We start from the raw sequence: 19,162 nt of genomic DNA on the forward strand, positions 1-19,162 counted from the left end.
CCAGTGGGCTACAAAGGTTGAAGAGATCGTAGTTGGCAGGCAATGGTGTTTAGAAGAATTGTAGTCGACTGGTGATGTTGGTTGAAAAAACTGTAGTTGCTTAGTGATGGTGGTCAAAAAGATAATTATTGGGGGGCACTAGTGGTTAGACGAAGGCCAATGCATTGGCTACCATATAGAGTTCTGACAAACGATGGTCTGACAGAGGTCAAGCAGAGGCAACTTAGTGGATCGGGTTTACTAATGGTGGTGCCGGAGTGGAGCTATGGGATTCTTCAAGCCTTGGAACACTCTTGAGTCTCAAGCTTAGGGTTTAAGCCTTCTCCCCAAAAGTCTCCTTCATGTAGAGAGTGAGGTTTATTTATTGATTTTGAGAGTGACATGCCTTGCAAATATCAAGAAGATACAAGACAAATTTAGAGTATTCTATCGAACGATCCATATTGATTCCCTCGATCTTGGAGCATTCTCTCTCAATGAGTAAAAAAAAATGAGAGGTTCACAGTTCGACCGGTCGAACCGAATGACATAATTAATTTTAATATTATTAAAATTTTTAAAAATTAACATAATAATATGACAATCTAACTTTAAAGACAAATCTATCCTATCATATATATCAACTATCCAAACTAAGAATGAGTTGAATGTTTAAAATCACACATTATGTTATATATTTAGATATAATTTATACATATGATATAATATAATCATTAATATAATATAAATATATGTGCATTTAATAATATTTATAAATTTTTTTAAAAATAGAAAATAACATTTACAAATATAATATATCATTTAAGAATTAATATATATATATATATATAATATATATATATATATATTTATTATATATAGATATTTAAAATGATATATAAATTTATAATATTAAAAATTATATTTAATTCTTATAATATAACATTATATAAATTTATAATGTAACTTTAAAAAAATTCCTGCGCCAACTAGTCAAAATTTGTAGTCCAATTAAGCCTAAATTCATATTCTAATTCATGTAGTATTCATGCAACTTTTTTTGTCCTACGTCCTAAAAGTTTGAGCTAGTTGTTCTTTAAACCTTTAAATGTAAATGTGAAGTACACTTTTTACTAAACACATTATGTGAGATACGTGATATAACAGCATATAATTATGGTGAATTAATTATCATTATTTTAAGAAAATATTTAAAATTTAAAAATTTAATAACTAAAATATATTATTTAAAATTTAATTAAAAGAAAATTAATTTTTTTTATAGAATCCAAAATTAATTTTTTTATAGAATCCGCCGATTCTTTCCAACCTGGACTAGTTCATCGGTTAAATCACCCGTTTTTGTCGGTTTTATCCGGTTCAACTTGTTTCTACTGTTTCAATTCGGTTCGACGCGAAGCTGATTTTTAAGCTGGATTGGACTGGCTATCCGACCGGTTCTTTGTTGAATCGATCGGTCTGATTCGATTTTTAAAACTATGATTAAAACTATTATAGATTAAAGAACATTGGACTTATGGGCTTAAGAATCCATGCATGTTGCATATTAAACATGAGCATCAACGCCAAGGTAAAGAAGCATGAGTTTAAATTACAATAAGTTATAACCAAAAAGAAAATTAGTACAATTGAACTAAGGGTTCGTTTGTTTGGGCTTAATTAAGCCGTTTCCAGTTCTAATCGAGAAAAACGGAACAACGCCGGTTCGGCCGAAAGCGCTGGTTCGGTTCGCAGTACTCGTGGTATTTATGCCTGATAGCCTTCCACCTTTCTCCTTACCCTCTTATCTCTCTCGCTAGCCGCCTCCTATGCCTTGAAGTTTTCCTCTGCAACGCCATCGCGGCCTTCGGGTATGCTTGATCTTCATTCTCCCTCTATCTCAATATATGATGTTCCACGCTGTTATAATTTTTGTGTGCTATCCCGATTCCCGAACAGTTTTTTTCCCTGCGTAGTTAGGTTAGATTTAGCGATATGTGGTCTATCGCAGACTGGTTTGAGAGTTAGTTATTGTTGTGGATTTCTAATTGATCTTTGTTCAAATCGGTTTTGATATTGTATTGAGGATATGAGACATGTTTCTGGTCCGGTTGAATTGGTTACCCGGGTCTTTTAGGGTTTCGGGAATTGGGTTTTCTGAGATCAGGCTAAGCTTTTATTAATTTATACGTGGATCTTGTGGTTTTCGCTGAGTAAGTTTGTGGTCATTTTGTCTTGAATATATGGTGGACGATTTGGGTTGGTGAGATGATTAGATGTTAGATACGTTTAAAATATGTTGATCTCTTATCATCATCATCATTAGCATTATCCTAATTATTTGGGTCTGGATGAATCCTCATTTTGCATCTGTTTCATTGATTTTTGTTTCAGATGTTAAACATATTGTTCACATTATTATTTTGATCAATTTTGGTGGGTTGGCAGTGGTAGCATGTTGAAGAGAAGGGAAACAAATGCTTGTTGGTGGTTTGAGGTGTTACGGTGGATGTATTGGAGCAGTGGGCTGATAATTAGGGTTGAGTTTCAAGGGTTTCTTGGTGGAAGCCAAGCGGTAGTTTTGGGAGTAAATTATTTGAAGGGGTTTGTAGGTGGAGTCTTTGGTAATGATAAGGGAGGCTATGAATGTGGGCTATAAAGGGGTATTAGAGTTGTAGGGATTGAGGGAGGTGGACGGAAGGCTTGGACGGTGATAGAAGTTAATTGGGGTTCGTTGGATGAGTTTAAACCCTAGAGTGGTTGCTTAGGTTTTATTGCAGGTCAATGGGAAGGGAGGATGGTGGATAGGGGTGTCAAAATTGGTTTTGGTATCAGTTTCGTGTCTAATCCGAAATTTACCTTCCCTCAATTGACCTGCTCTCTTTCCGAGACCAACCAACCTTAAGATCCAACCCGAACCCAACTTGATTACACAAATGGGTCAGAAATATGAACCTAAACTTGACCAGCTCCAAACTTGAGTCGACTCGACTTGACGAGTTGACCCATGTGAGCGCAGAGCAGGCGAGCATTGAGCGCAATTGCAAGGCTGCTAGCGTGATGCGGTGCAGGCGGGACGTGCGAGGTTGCCAATGCAAAGCGGTGTGGGTGCAAGGTTGCTAGCCACGAGCGCGATTTGTGCTGGTGGGACGCGTGAGGCTTGGGCCATTTCCGAGTTATCAGGTTGACCCAGCCCCGACCCGTTTGTTAAACGGGTCGAATTGAAACCGGATTTTTCGAGTCGGGTTCGAGTCAATTTTCGGGTCATTTCATAACTTGACACCCCTAAGGCTAAAGGTGGATAGTATGAGAAGTTATGGGACATTTCTTGTTGTTGCTGGGGAGTAGAGATCGATGACTATTATTGGAGACTGGAGAGATATGCTAAACAAATTTATGAGAGACAAAATCAAACATAAAAGAAATAAATTTTGAACTCACCCAATTCCTAGGTTAGGATTGACAATTGAGCTTCTACTAAGGGGGTTTGCAACAAGCAAACTTTAAGATACATTCAATAATATGAAATTGAAGTGCATGATGTCCTTTTATAAGAAAAGAAAATAAAAATTACATCACTTATTGATTAGGGTTTTTAGCCAAGCCAAATATGGAAGTAGTGGTTCCAATATGCATGTATTCATGTTGTCCATGATTGGAGCTGCCAATCAATACAATTTGAAGGGAGTTTTTACTTGTTTTCCAAAATTCCCTTGCTTTAAAAATATATGAGTCTACCATGCCTTCTAAGGAAGGCAGAGTGGTCTTATTAAATAAGCACTTAATTGGATTCCAAGGGGAGGGGGAGGGGTCAACCAGGCTTTATCTTATGTCCATGCTTTAAGTGTTAGAGTATTGATGATGAAGATGATTTGAAATCCAGATGCAATGCTCTAACTTGTGCTTTGATTATGTCTTTGTGTTTCAACAAACTTTTATCAATGTGGTTTTAGATCTACCTAATCATATCTTCCATAGACATCTCTTCAACATTTTTTATAATATAATCATTTAGTAATTTATTCTTCTTTGTTTTGCCACCCATTCATTTTGTAATATTTTCATTTTGTGACATTCAACTTATAAATTGATTATTTTTGTATGGCCCAACATTTAGATCTATGCATCATCATTGACCAAATTTTATTTGTTAAATTATATCTTAGATGTAGACCTAATCAACCCTTATTTCAAATTTAATTTTAGATTTAACGTTTTAAACATACTTGTTAATGGTAAATGACACACCATGGCGCGGCGCACGCCATTTTGAACATGTCGCAAACTATAAGGTTTACTTGAGATAATTAATGTTTTAATAGTAACAGGAGAAATTGGAGCAATTTGGTTAACTTTTTCAATGAAAATTAAAAGGATATCAATTGATTCGCGAAATGTTTGGGTAGTATTCAATTACAAGATTTAGTTCAGTGAGGAAGTTCAAAAGGTTTGCAAGGAAAAGAAACTTATAGTGTGGAAAAAGGTAAAAACTAACAAGAGATGATGATTAAGAGGAAGCTAAAAGTTTTGCAAGGTGAATTAAAAAAAAAAAAACAAGAACAAGCCTTTATCCCCCAATGTGGGGTCGGCTACATGAATCCTTTTTCTCCATTGTGTCATGTTAAGAGTCAAATTCTCATCTAAATCTAATTAAAAATGTCATTTCTAATATTTTATAACCAAGTCTTTTTATGTCTTCCTCTACCTTTCTTATTGTAAGTCAAATCTGCAAGGTGAATAATATGTAAAATAAAATCTATTAACTTTTTCAAAAAAATATTGGATGGCTTAAATAAAATAAGATTGAGATTAGGGGTGTCAATTCGGGTTTACGGGCCGGGTTTGGGCCGAACTCGACTTGATCCGGGCTTAAATGGGTCGACCCGAATTCGACCCGTTTAGCTAAACAGGTTCGAAATTAGAACCTGAACCCGACCCGCCAACCTGCTAGTAATTTTTTCAATTTTTTTTTCTTTTTACTTAAGCAAATTATTGAAAATAAGATAAACAATAAAATTTAAATTGTATTCACAAATTCTTATAAGTTTAAAAAATATATTATAATTTTCAATTTACAAATAGTCAAATACAACTTAACTAAACAACTAAAACATGTATAAAGCTTAATTGTTCCCTTGCACTCTTTCAGTCCCATTGCTGATGGCTCCATGCATAAATGCATAATCATCAATTGCTCACCATTCACCTATAAAGAACCTGCAATGTTCAAAAGAAAGAAAAAACAAATAAAAGCAATAATTCATTAATTTCTACTTGCTAGCAATCAAAGGCCAAAGCCTTAGGCGCAGGGTGAATCTAGTAAAGAAACATCAGCTACAACAACTCCAAAAATTGTGCCTTCCAAAGTTACAAATTGGTAATATGACTTTAATCAATTTAATTTAATAGTATCTGCTCAAGCCATAAAAATCGCTTATACCAATTTATAAATTGGTTGCATCTAAATGTGTGTTGCTACTAGTGTATAATTTCACCAAGTTCTTCATTATAAACATTAAAAATTTAAAACCAACCAACCCAACAATAGCAATGCAGAACTACAACATACAACAATCAACAACAGAAATATGAAACAGAACCGCAGAGGCCAACAACACTCACCAGCAGAAAAAACCAACAGCAGGCAACAACTCTGCAACTGGCAGCCACTAGCCCAAGTGTCCAACAACACTCAGTAATAGAAAAACCAACAGCAGGTAGCAGCTTTGTAGCTGGCAGCCAAGTGCCCAAACAACATTACAACACTTCAGTCTACAGCAGGCACCACCGCACCAGGCAGGTAAAACAACACTTCAGTCTACACTCTACAACAACATAAAAATTAATAGCAGAAAAAAAAGAATGCATATAGCCTCAAAGGCCAAATAATCAATTTGCTTCATTTATTTTGTTTCTTGCTATTTTCTATGAAGAAATGTTGCATTCACATCCATTTGCTCAAGCTCCATATTGAATTGAATAATTATGGCTAGCAGGATTGGAATTGATATGTACCTCACAATTGAAGAGAATTGATTTTTTAGTCCACCCCTTGTGAGAAGCCCCTTACAACCAATCTTGCTATGAATATGATTTCTTCTACTTCTTTTCTTTTGAACAACCATTTACAACTCGCTAACTTTTGGTGATTTGATTTTTCTACCAAATTCCAAGTGTTCTTTTGCCTAAATGACAACATTTATTCATGTATTTCTTGCTTCCATTGATTTCTCTCCATACTTTCCGTGGTTTCTTCATAAGATACCGGCTCATCTTCATTCAGCTAATATGCCATAAGGCACATGTGATGAGATAACATGTATGTACCTTTGTGGTACTTTGACATCAGACCAAGGTCTATCGCTTGCCAATTCATATGCTTCTTTGCACTTCTTCGATGATCTGTTGCCAATATTATTCAATATATGCCTCATTATATTCTTGATCATTGACATCATGACTTTCTTAGCCTAGTTGCTTCATTTTAAGCTCCTTCGCCTTCCTTGCATCCATTGATTTGTTATGAACCTTGCAATCTAAAATAAAATAAACCAATTAATTTCTCATCAAAGATAACATCCCTATTTATCATGCATTTTGTAAAACATGGCTCTAAAAATCATAATTATATCCTTTGACATCTTTGGGATAACCAATAAAAATGTACCTCACCACACGTGGTTTGAGTTTTATCTGCTTAATGTGAGTCTAGGCTTTGTATCAAAAGATCTTTAGTACTAAGTAATCAGCTGGCTTTTTAGTTCAAGTTTCATGGGGCGTCTTGAAATCGATTGTTGAAGATGGGTAGCTGTTGATCAAGTTAGAACTTGATCTTGCAGCTTAGAAATTTTTAGGTAACTCAACATTTATCATCTGACATCTCACCTTTTCATGAAGAACCTTTCTTCTGCCAACCCATTTTGCTGTAGAGTCATTCTTACTTTGTAATAAATGACTTGCTACACCTTGATTCACAAAATTTTGTGAATTTATCAACAGAAAATTCTAGCAGGTTGTCTGTACTTTAGCTTGATCACCTTTTTGCAAATTTGAGGTTCAACTAGTTTCTTCCATTTTTCCAATTTCTGCAACGCCTCATTTTTTTGCATTATGAAATACACCTATATCATTCTTGGATGATCATCAATTGTAGAGAAAAAAAAGAAGATTATACCACCATGTTCTCTAGTCAAAGAAAAAAGATTGCCCCCAAAGATTTGAATGGATGTAGTTAAGAACTTAATATGTCTTGTGCTTAACAGATGAAAACTCAAGCCTTTTTACCTTTCTTATATCACAATGCTCTGAAAAATCAAGTTTTTCATTCTTCTCACCACATAAAAAACTTTATTTATGATGTTATTCAAGCTTTCTTCTACTTGTCCAAGTCTATGATGGCATATTTGAGTAGTATTTACTGAAATGGTTGTGTTCATTGACCCTCAATGATTGTTCTTCCAATTAAGGAACACAATCCATTATTCAGGACTCCCTAAATGGCAATAAATGAGCCTATGTAGACCCTTAAGCTTTTACATATTTAGCTTTATCCAGGACTTCTAGAGAAATTAAAATTTTCTTAAACTTTCATGCATGCCTCACTTGTTGAACTTGCCTTTAAATACCATCGAACATCTTTTTTCTTTTGCCAATTCCTATGATCTTGCAAGCCTTGTTTCTTTCAAGCATAAAAAATATTACCATCCAATAATTGCAATGATTCAAACCAATACTTGTTTGGATATATGTCGAAAAAGCATCCATAATCAAGGATTCATGCAAAAGTCGGAAGATGATCAACCTTTTTTTTGTTTTCTTAGACATCTTGAGGTGGCCTTAATTGTGGTGAATGAAGCATTTTTTTTTTTGAACTTGGATTTGAATTTTGATTGGTGCTTGTTGCTGAAATCACATTTGTCCATTCGTCCATAAACTATTTGGACATGCGCAATATATTCTTCCTTTTTTTCCCTCCATTTGCAATTCCTTGGAAGTTGGAAATGAAGGCTAATCTCGCTTATGCCATAGAAAGAGTGGTTTTCTTATATAATGTAGTATCTATAAAATATTCATACCTTGGTTGGCAAAGATCTCAAAGGCATTATGGTTAGATTCTCATCCTTGATTTTGGATTTAACACTTTAAGATATATCATGAATTTGTTGAAGTCCTCCAAATATTTCTTTAGTGATCTGGAATCATCCATATGCGAGGTGTGCAACATCTTCTTGAGATACAACTGATTTGCAAGAGATCTCTTTAAGCATAGAGATTAAAGTTTCTCAAAAATTCCAATGGATGATTGTGCTTTTGCAACATCTTGCAACATGTCCAAGATTGAGTAGAATAGCATCGTGGGGTCTATTAGCTTAGATTGCTCTTTGCATCAACTCATTGCAATGCCTCATCTGACAAAGCTAGCCATGCCGCATCAATAGTTTGGTGAACAAGTAGCTATTTCATTTTCGGTCTGCAAAGACTGAAGCCATTTTGCCCAGTGAACTTGACTATTTCCAATTTTGCCAACACCATTAGGATTTCAATTTTTGTGCGTTGATGCCAATTGTAAGAGCAAGAAGTGATTGGTGAATATTACATTTTTTACCTTCTTGATAGAAACCCTTGCTAAAATCACAGTTTATCTACCTTATTAGTTTTGTTCTCCCATGATTTTAGTTCTTGAATGTTGCTCTTAATTGTTTGTGCCTTTTGGTTTAACCTTCTTTATAGAAATCAAATTTTGTTCTAACATGTATTCCATACTTGCTTTTCAGAACAACAATGGATCTTTTAGCTTTGTGGATTATATACTACAACAACTTTTGGTTGAAGCAGATGGAATAGATAAAACAGACGTGCCTGTGCCCGTGGAGTCCTCTGTTCTTGAATGTAGGATGGAAAAGGGTAAAAGAAAGATAAATAGAAAGAGGGAAAAAGAAGAGAGAGAGCATCTAATTGGATTATTTTAGAACTTATAAACAACTATAAGATGTCATGGGTAGTTATAGAATTCATAACTAAGGCTTCATTAAGGCCACACAAGGAGGAAACACTATTTTAAAATCCTAACATACAAGTTTCCATTAATTAAAAATAGTTGGGTTAGTTATCAAGATTTACAATAACTCAATAACAATAAATAAAATCATATCAATAATAATAATAGTAATTAGGGGTGTAAAAAACGGGTTGCGGGTCGGGTTCGGGTCAAATCCGATAATGACCTGTTGCTATTCGACACGACTCGAATCCAACCCCTTTTTTGCAAATGGGTCAGATTTTACAACTCGGATCTGACCCGCCAAAACCCGAGTTAACCCAAACTGACACGTTGACTCAGGGCCGGGCAAAAATCCATGGCGTGCCGCTGTGCGCGTTTTCTGGTTAGGGCTTGCTGGCGGCCGGCGGGCTAGGCATCGTAGGTGCGCAAGCGTTAGGCAACGTGGGCAAAGCTGGGTCTAGCGCATGCAGAATTAGGGCTTGATAGTGGCCGGCGGACGCGTGAGCGATAATCTGGTTCGATGCTTAAGTCCGAACTCGTGCGGGCTAGACACAACAAGTGCTAGACGACATGGGTGAATGGTGTAGTGTAGGTGTTAAATATGTAAATCCTTTCGTTGTGAGTGTTATATATATAAATTCCCATTTTTCTTGAGCCGTTGCTTTGCACCAAAATTTGAATTTCTAATAAGAACATGCTTACAAGAAATCTAATCATTTGTTCAACTTTAAGATAATATTATTCAAACTGCTAATTCTAAGTCGTTATTTTATTAATCTATCAATTGTGGGATGAAGCATTGCCAATTTTAAGTGTCTTCTGAAGTTAATTATTATTTACTTGTTTTTGAATGCAGAACTTCTTGTTTTTAACCGCTGACTTAATTCTCATTGGTACATGTAGGAAAAGTTTGACTTGAGTGGTGGTTGCGGTAACTAGCTTGAAACATCAAATTTAAATGGCTGGATTTGTACAGGGAGATTCTTCACACCATGGAATGCTAAAAAACGGTCAAGAAAATAATTCTCAGGAAGAACCTCATGATTATTCGGCCAGATGGTATTTTTCAAGGAAGGAAATTGAAGAAAACTCTCCATCAAGAAGAGATGGCATTGATCTGAAGAAAGAGGCATATTTTCGGAAATCATATTGCACTTATTTGCAGGATCTGGGCATGAGACTTAAAGTGTAAGTATAAGTATTTTATTTAATCCTTTTTTGTTTTTGTGTGGTCTAATATTCTCTCCTCGTGCTGTGACATGTGCTATAATTTATAGCAGATTCTTTTGCGTAATCATCTTTCTTACTCTTTTCCCAATTCTAAAAACTCTCTGCCAACTATTTAGAGTTTTATAAATCCTCTTTCAGTCACTTGTTTTTGGGCATTTCATGAGGTGTTAACTCTATCTTTTAGAAGTATTTTTGCACTTTCAATTTGGCAAATATTATTTTTTTTTGTGAAATCATGTTTTGGATAAATTGTGCAATTTTTTTTTGGTCTAAACTGCAGTTCATAACTAGTGTAGCACGCAGGAAGGAATGATTGGATGACGAGGATTCAGAACGCTGACCCAGTTAATGATGATAAAGATGAATAATCATGATATTATAAATAAGCTGAAAATTTTAGCTTCTTAGATATTAAACCGAATATGGGGTATCCTTAATGCTTTCATCCAGGATTGACATTAAGAACTTAAAATAAATATTGAAAAGGATTAGGGAGAATTGGTTTTTTATTATTCCTCTACTTGTGAAGTGTTTATAAAATCCTAGGAGAGGTTTTAATATGAACATTCAAATCAGAAAAGAATAATTATAATAATCAATGAATTGATGAGTTGGAATAATGATATAATTTATAGTAAATATAGTGGTCCACGGATTAATAAGGTGACCGTAAATATCCCATGATTCATTGAGTTGGCATGAAGTGAATAAAGGTGGATGATTGTTGAACTTGATAGAATATTGATGGAGGATGAATTAATAAAGTCAAAATTCATGGAGATTGATTTTTCCACACTCCCCTTTAAGTGAATGAGTGAGTGTTGTCCATTCATAGCTTGTAAGTCAATTTTTGAAATATTGCTCTTGATAATCCTTTAGGAGAATATTTGCAAGCTGGCCATTTGTGATGCAAATGGAGTGTATATTAGACTACTAATTAGCTTCTTTTTTATAAAATGCTTATTCACTGCAGTATGTTTTATTCAACCATTTTGCATGAGATTTTGAGCAATATTGATTGCTGACTTGCTGTCCCAATAGACTTTCATAAGATATTTACTTCAAACTTTTAAATCTTTCAAAATAATTTCAGCCATTATAGTTTGTAGATTTATAGTGCCATATATTTAAATTGGGCTTTTGCATCAAATTTTGCTACCATATTTTATTTTGATTTCTCCAAGTTATGAGGTTGTCTCCTAATTTTGTACAATATCCTGAAGTTAACCTCGTATCAGCTATAGATCCTATATAAGCTACATTTGTGTTATGATTAAGTGTTAGATGCTCCCCCATTTTGAATAAACTTTTTACCTAAGTTCCTTTCAGATATTATAGAATAAAATGAAGAGCCCTAAGGTGTGATTTTTTTGTATCTCATTCTTGAGCATTATCTTGGTGATCCTCGCGAACCATATGCTCTTTGAGTTTGTTTCAATCAATATAGTGCCCTCTTTAGTTTACCTATCTTTTGTTCTGTGTTTGAGCCAAACTCTGATGGGACCTTCATATATGCCTCCTCTAGATTACTATATAAGAAAGCATTTTTCGTGTCAAATTATTGTATTTCCAATATTTGTTATCTGCTAATGATAAAAGAAGTCAAACTATTTTCATTTTAGCATAGGAGAGAAATTTTTAAGAGAATCAATCCCATATGTTTGAGCATTGTCTTTTGCCACTAGTTTGATTTTATATCTTTCTAATAAACCATCATGAGTAAAGAAACATCTACACACATTTAGTTATTTTCTTTTAGTAATGTCAACAATTTTCATATTTTATTTTTAAAAAGATTTTTATTTATTCTCTCATAGTACTATTTCAATTATCATTATTTAAAGCCTCAAAATAATTTTAATAATAGAAATAATATAGACGCTAATAAGGAAGGATTGATAACGATATGCAAAATTTTTGTACAGTAAGAATAAGCGTGAGGGATTTTCATTTAAAGTTCTTTTGTTTGCAGGCTCATGGTTCTCTTAGCATGCTTAGTGCCATGGACTGATTCGGTTGATTAAACTTATGCCAATTGAGATGCCTTTCTCCTTATGTAAATCTATTGTGGTTGAGCCGAAGTGATTTTGGTATAAGCTTGATCTATGTTAGAGTGGTTGGTTCGAGAGTATAGGCGTTTGTTGGGGTGAGGGGTAATAAAGGGCAATTTAGGAGAAAAATTCATTGTGAATGATATTTCTTCCTTAAGGTGAATAATAACAACGTAGAAATCTGCTATATAGAAAGTGACAATAGCAGACTTATACACTTTTCTTGTGGGGAATGATAGTAGTTGCACCCTTTTGAGTGGAAGATTAGCCAACAAAATCACATTTAATTGTTCTTGGATCAAGTTTTTCTCTATTTTGAGGGTGTGAATGGACAAATAAAACACTGTTAAATATCTTGGGAACAATATCATTTGAGCTGAATTGAGGAAAGAATTTGGCTAGCAATTGAGTAGGACTCTTGAGACCATGGATCGTTATTGATAATCAGTTTATGATATGGGCGATTGTTAAGGCAACTTCCTTCCATTATTATTTGAAACATTTATTTTAAAAGAGATTCTTATGTTGGCAAGTAAGTCTCCATTCTTTTGTTCATTGCCCCATGTGCTGGTTTGTGTATACACATTGCACAATAAACTCGTTTATTATTATTTTCCTTAGAAATAAGGAAAGAGAATGGTTAAAAAAGTCTTTGGCATTGTTGGATCTAACTTTTAATTTTAATATTGAATTCTTTTTGACCATATTAAAAAAGATGGAGAAGATGATACTTACATCACTTTTAGCATTTAATAGAAAGTTCCATGACAAACAAGTGTAGTCATTAATAAAGTACACTAATCATTGATGCCCAGATACGCCAGGCGTGAATGGTCCCCATATGTTAGTATGGATAAGAGAAAAAGTGACTAGATTCATATTTTGTCATTGAAAAATTATTACACTTGTATTTTGTTAATGTACATGTATCATAATAAATTCTTTAACATTAATATTTTTAAATAATAAATGAAATGTAGTTTTGAGAATAAGAAAATATGGATGACCAAGATATAAGTGTTGGAGCCATATCATTATGTACTAGATTTAAAGGTTTCAAAAAGAAAATATAATACATTAGGTTGGTTGGAGCTTTCTTTGTCATTGCATTCCTTAAGATGGTAGATATTATCTCTTTCTTTGTTATTAAATTCATTTCAATCAATCTTCTAAAGAGGGCTGCATCTTTATTGCATTTCATTTGGTTGCATTTATAATAATCCGTCTTTCACTAAAGGTCTTATGGTAGATTGGAATATTTCGTGACAGATCGTTCTACTTCCTTTGTGGCTAGATCTTAATTTTGATTTCATAAATTTAATATTGAATTGTTTTTGACCATATTAAAAAAGATGGAGAAGATGATACTTACATCACTTTTAGCTTTTAATAGAAAGTTCCATGACAAACAAGTGTAGTCATTAATAAAGTACACTAATCATTGATGCCCAGATACGCCAGGCGTGAATGGTCCCCATATGCTAGTATGGATAAGAGAAAAAGTTACTAGATTCATATTTTTTCATTGAAAAATTATTACACTTGTATTTTGTTAATTTACATGTATTTTGTTAATACTTGTTCTCATCTTTCAGCAAAAAGTTTAGCAGTAGGAATCAAAGAAAGGAAAGTGCGCATCTAAAGTTTGAGCATCCAAGACTTTACAAGAAAGCTATGGATTAAAAACAAACTCTAGAAGCTGCCACACCCACCTAAAAAGATGTGAACGTGGTCTAGTGGGTTTAGAAATATGGGTCTTAGGTGAGCTTGGTGTGGGTGAGCGTGAGGGAGTGAGTGTGAGAGGGGTCATAGAAAGCAAGATGGTGGGTGAGCGATGGAATTGAGTAGTATTTTTTGCGAGTTAAAGGAGTTGGGTGCTATCATAAGCAAGTTTTTAAGGACGGTATGCTTAAGGTGAGGTGCTCTTGCTTTGATTATTAGGAGATAAGATTTTATGCATCTTATTCACTAGAGATTCCCCTTATTTATTTTTGTGGGATGAGTGCAATGATCTACGGTACACCAAATAAATGCACACAACTCTCTAAATATAGAGTTCTTTTCTATTATAATATTTGTCTACATTTTAACATGGTTTATATAGGCCAATAAAATATTTGAGTAGGCCAAGAAAATATTTGAGTGGACACGTTTCTTTTGGTATTTGTTTGAGAGGTTAAAATGGATAATAGTTGACATTAGAATATTTTATGGTGTCTATGATTGGGTGTTATGTGATGGCAGCAGGCGGCTGAAAAATAAATCGTCTCTATCAAAATTTATGGGAATTGTCAAGAGATGATAATAAATTTAATGTTTGCGTTAGTTTGTTATTCAATAGAAAAAAAATAGGAAATGGACTTTGATACCAAAGGACACAACAAAATATCAGAGGGATAAACAATTAATGAATGGGTAAAGGAATGTAATATTTGAAGGGTTGGAGTAGAATGACCATGCACTCTAGAAGTGGATTGGGTGGAGAGGATGGAGATGGGAGTAAAGCTCATAAATGATTATTGAACCCTAGATCATCATCATCATCAAATTACATAAATGTGAAGTTGTGAACCACTTCACATGTATAATACTTTGCTTCACACTAGGGTTGACAATATTTGGCTCAATATAAAACCCAACTTGGACTTGATATGGAAAATTCGGGTTTGGGTAAAATTCAATTAGGTTTAGGTCAGCTTAAGTGCATTGAAAAAAAAAATGGTTGAGTTCAGATCAACTTGAAAAAAATGATTTTGCTATATGATTCCTTTTTTATATTATTAAAAATTCATGAAATTCCAAAATTTTGAAATTTTTTAGGTTGTAATGTCCAATTTGAATATTGTCATTTTGAGTCGGCTATCACTAATCCATCACAATTTAAATATTTTTTTGTTTCAGGTTGGGTTGGCTTTGGGTTTGTTCTAGTAGAGTTTGGGTAAAGATTTTGACTTGTTTAATAATCGGGTCTATTTGGGTTGGCAGTATTCATGTTGGTTCATTTTTTAGTCGGATCCGAACTTCACACATGAACCCGAATTAGAACCCTGCTTTACAAATTCTAAAGGAGGGAGGCCTTGGCTGAATAATCTGAGGTGTAGCTGAAGTTTTCATTTTTTATTTATCAAGAATTGTTTCCAAATTACATTTGTTTATAGTAATAGCGTTATAATCCAATGAACAAGTTCTTTAGAGGTACTTTTAGACATGCAAGGTTGCCAGGGAAATGTGATATATATATATATCAAAATACATATTTTTATTAGGAACATATTATGATAAGAGTTTTGGCATGTTGTTGATGTTGTGAGTAATTGCATGTCTTGTATGATTTGTAGAGATGCTGAATCTTTTTTCTTTGCAGACCGCAGGTGACAATAGCAACTGCGATAGTATTTTGTCATCGCTTTTTTCTTCGCCAATCCCATGCAAAGAATGACAGAAGGGTTAGTGTTTCTCATTCTAGTTCATGTTTTTTATTTTTGGTTATAATTCTTGTCTTATATTGTACTAATGGAAAGAGAACTTTTCTAAAATTTTAGCTTTATGTTACCTCTTAATTAACCATTGTCTTTTATGGTAGTTATGCTGCATGATTTGAACTTCTTATAAGATTCTAAATTTAGCTGGCGTTTTATACTTCATATATTGTTCGGAGTTGTTCAATTGAATTTGAGCCAATATGGTCAGCAAAAAGTGAAACTTAATACTAACCCTAGCAGTGGATCCTTTTTTATTTTGAAATGATGAACAAATATATGAGAGGCATATGGATGTCAGAATGTTAGAAATTTTTTTGTGCCTATTTTCATATGGATGTAGAATGACAAGGTCAGGGAGGTATGGGGATCTGTCCAATCATAGAAAATTTTTTCAATGAAAATGTTGATAATAATAAGTTGAATCGCACTACTAGCATGTTGATTTATATGTTTTTTCTATGCTACAATTTTTTGTAGAAACGCTCAAGCTTACTGGGAAATGATTTAAATCTCACAATTATAAAATCTTATGTCTCCCTTCAAATTGAATTGTTTGAAGTAGTATGCAAACATGAGTAAAAAAAGTTATATTTCAATTCATTTTATGCATTTTATGAAAATAGTAGCAGTGCTAAAATCACCTATATTTGATGGCAAACATGAAAATTTTGAATTTTTATTTGAAAGCATAAAAATCATTATTTATTTGCATGCTGGTGAAATTGAAGATGTTTTCTTTTGCTAGAATAATTTGTTATACTCGATTATTTCCCATTATTGCTATTGTAAATAACAAATTTTGAAATTCATTTTGATGAAAATTAGCATAATATATTGGAGCTAGGGGTGTAAGTGAGCAAGCCAGCTCGCTAGTCGGCTCAAGCTCGCGAGCCGAGCTTATCGAGCCACGAGCTGGAGCTCGAACTTATACTCGAGCTCGATGAGGCTCGGCCCATGAACTGACTCGTAATTATTTAATTAATTGAATTATTTTACTTAAATTAATCAATAAATAAAATATTAATCTAATAAAATCAATGTAGATTAATAGTATCGGTTCAAAAAAAGCCGCTCTTTATTAATGATATGACAACAATTTAAAAAATTAAATAAAAAAAAGTATCAGTTCATATTTTCCCAATAAAAAATACTGGTTCACCGGTTTCTCTTTCCAAAAAATGCTGCTTTGGCTCTTCTGCCTTTCTCATGCAACAACAAAATATGCTTAATCTTCCCCGATGCCTTCATCTTCTCCCATGGAATCAGGTGAGGCTACTCGTGAGCCAGTTTATATTATCACGAGTCGAGCTCGAGTTGGCATTTTGGGCTCGACTCAAGTTTGTGCTCGAGTTTGAGCTCGCAATTTGATTGACGAGTCGAGCTCGAGTTAGGCATGACTCGAGCTCGACTTGACTCATTTACACCCGTACTTGAGCCTATTGCACTGGATTATTTCATGAAGTTACCATGGTAAATAACTAAATATAAATTCTTTGAAATTGATTTTATTGAAAATGAGCCTAGTTTGATTAACTGTAATATGTCTGGTTTCATTAAGATGGATAGATATAATTAATTGCTTTTGTTGAATTGAGGTAATTTACAGCATAAAATTGGCTTTAGGATGCCTGTGATGTGCTCAGAAAGCGTCATACCTTTTGATGTTGTCATGTGGTAGATAGGCCTTTCCCCATCCATTGTTCATAAATAGTGCTTCCCCGTCCATTGTTAATACAGGCCTTTGGTGTTATCGACTTCTATTGATGTGATGCAAACATGCGAAAACAAGAATTGCACTTTAGAGATTAATAAGAGGTTACTAACTTCGCAATGTTAACAATAAAGTCTAGCTTACTCAAGTAGAGTTCAAGAAAAATTCATGATAGATTATACCATGGTAATTGATTACACTTGAGGATTACAAGAGCCTTGCCAAATAATAACCAAAAGAAATCTAAATAATGCAAATAGCTATGATAAACAAAAGCCTCACGTTTAAAATATAGATCCTTCACCTTGAAGTCCTTCAATCTCTTGAGAGTGGTGGCTAGCGGAAGAGGATTGTAAACAGACTCAGCGATACCACTAGTAGACAGGTGATGCCGAGAGGGCTCGTCGCCGGGGAAGGAGTCGAAGTTGGAGAAGCGGGTGGATGGCTACGAATGGTCCAATCGTAGTCTGAAAATTGCCCGTCGATGACGGGCACAAGGATGGGGAGAATTCGATCCAAGTAATCTCCAATGGTGTCGTCGTGTTCAAATCCCACGTCGAAGAATGGAGATCGTAGAATGTTGATATTACCATAGGCGTCGAACACAAGTCCCCATTCAAGTTCAGGATCCGCCATGCATCCTCGCTCCGGGTTGAATGTGCCCAAGAGGGGGAAAAGAGGTGGCCGGTCTTGGGGAGGTGGAGGTGAGAAGGAGAGGAGACGTTAATTAGTGGGGGGGGGGAAAGAAAGCTGATTTTTAGTTCAGATTATAATTAGGGGGGAGAGGGAAGAAATTGATTTCCAATTTCAGATTTGAAATCTGAAATAAAATCTGAAAAAAAAAACTGAAATTACGTGATGAGGGGAAGGTATTTAGGAGGCATTTAAGAAGTGGTGATGTGGCAATTAAATAGAAAACAATAAGGGGGAGGTGGCCAGCCACATGGAGAGAGAGAGGGGGCTTGGTGTTAAGTAAAATGGGGCCCACATAGTTAACAAAGATTTAAATTAAAAAAAAAACTGAAAGATATTTTAGGTTTTAAAATATGGAAGTTTCCTAGTAAGAAGGCTATTAATTAAGATTAATTTGAATTTCAAATTCAAATTGAAATCTAATTAATTTGGAGGCCTCAAATCAAGGAACTAAATTAGGAAGGTAGTAATGGGCTTCATGAAAGGTGGAATTTGAATCCAGGGTTCCATGGGGAAGGCCGGCTGCAAGGGGGAGTCGGCGGGCTGGTGGGCTAGCCGGCGGGCTGGGCTGTCCAAGAGGGCCGGCGGCAGGAAGCAAAGGGGAAGGGAAGGCCGTAGATAGAATTCCTAGGGATTCCAAGGATACGACCCCAATTCCCCACAAATACCTTCAACCCGAATCTCCACAATGATGATTTGAACAAAAAGAGTAGGAAAAGAAAACCTAAAACTCACAAAGAGATCTAGTTTCTCCAACGAACTCACTAAGAGATCGAGGGTTGCACTCACAAAGAGAATATGAAATGTAAATTTTCATTCATCCAAAATTGAAATTACAATGCATGAGGCCTCATATAAATAGGCCAAAATGAAAAACAAGAAATGACACAAATGCCCTTCTGGGCTACATAAGCGACTCGATGCCCATAGGGGCAAACTAGGAAACAGGAAATACAATCATAAAATAAAATGCAAATAAATCAGAAGTAGAGGCTCTGGATCGTAGCCGTCGATC

General features: G+C 34.6%; 1 protein-coding gene across 1 annotated transcript in view; it reads left to right on the top strand.

Annotated features, from left to right (window-relative positions):
- Positions 1-1,727: 1,727 nt before the first annotated feature.
- The window catches only part of LOC110105831 (cyclin-T1-3-like), a 58,683-nt gene continuing 41,248 nt past the window's right edge, over positions 1,728-19,162 (top strand). The window contains 4 exon segments of the mRNA XM_028697845.1: positions 1,728-1,850; positions 8,754-8,883; positions 9,884-10,168; positions 15,626-15,707. Of these exon segments, the coding sequence (XP_028553678.1) occupies positions 9,939-10,168; positions 15,626-15,707 (312 nt within the window). The 5' untranslated portion in view covers positions 1,728-1,850; positions 8,754-8,883; positions 9,884-9,938.

This window comes from Dendrobium catenatum, unplaced genomic scaffold (genome assembly GCF_001605985.2).
Source record: "Dendrobium catenatum unplaced genomic scaffold, ASM160598v2 fragScaff_scaffold_1016, whole genome shotgun sequence".
Taxonomy (NCBI): domain Eukaryota; kingdom Viridiplantae; phylum Streptophyta; class Magnoliopsida; order Asparagales; family Orchidaceae; genus Dendrobium; species Dendrobium catenatum.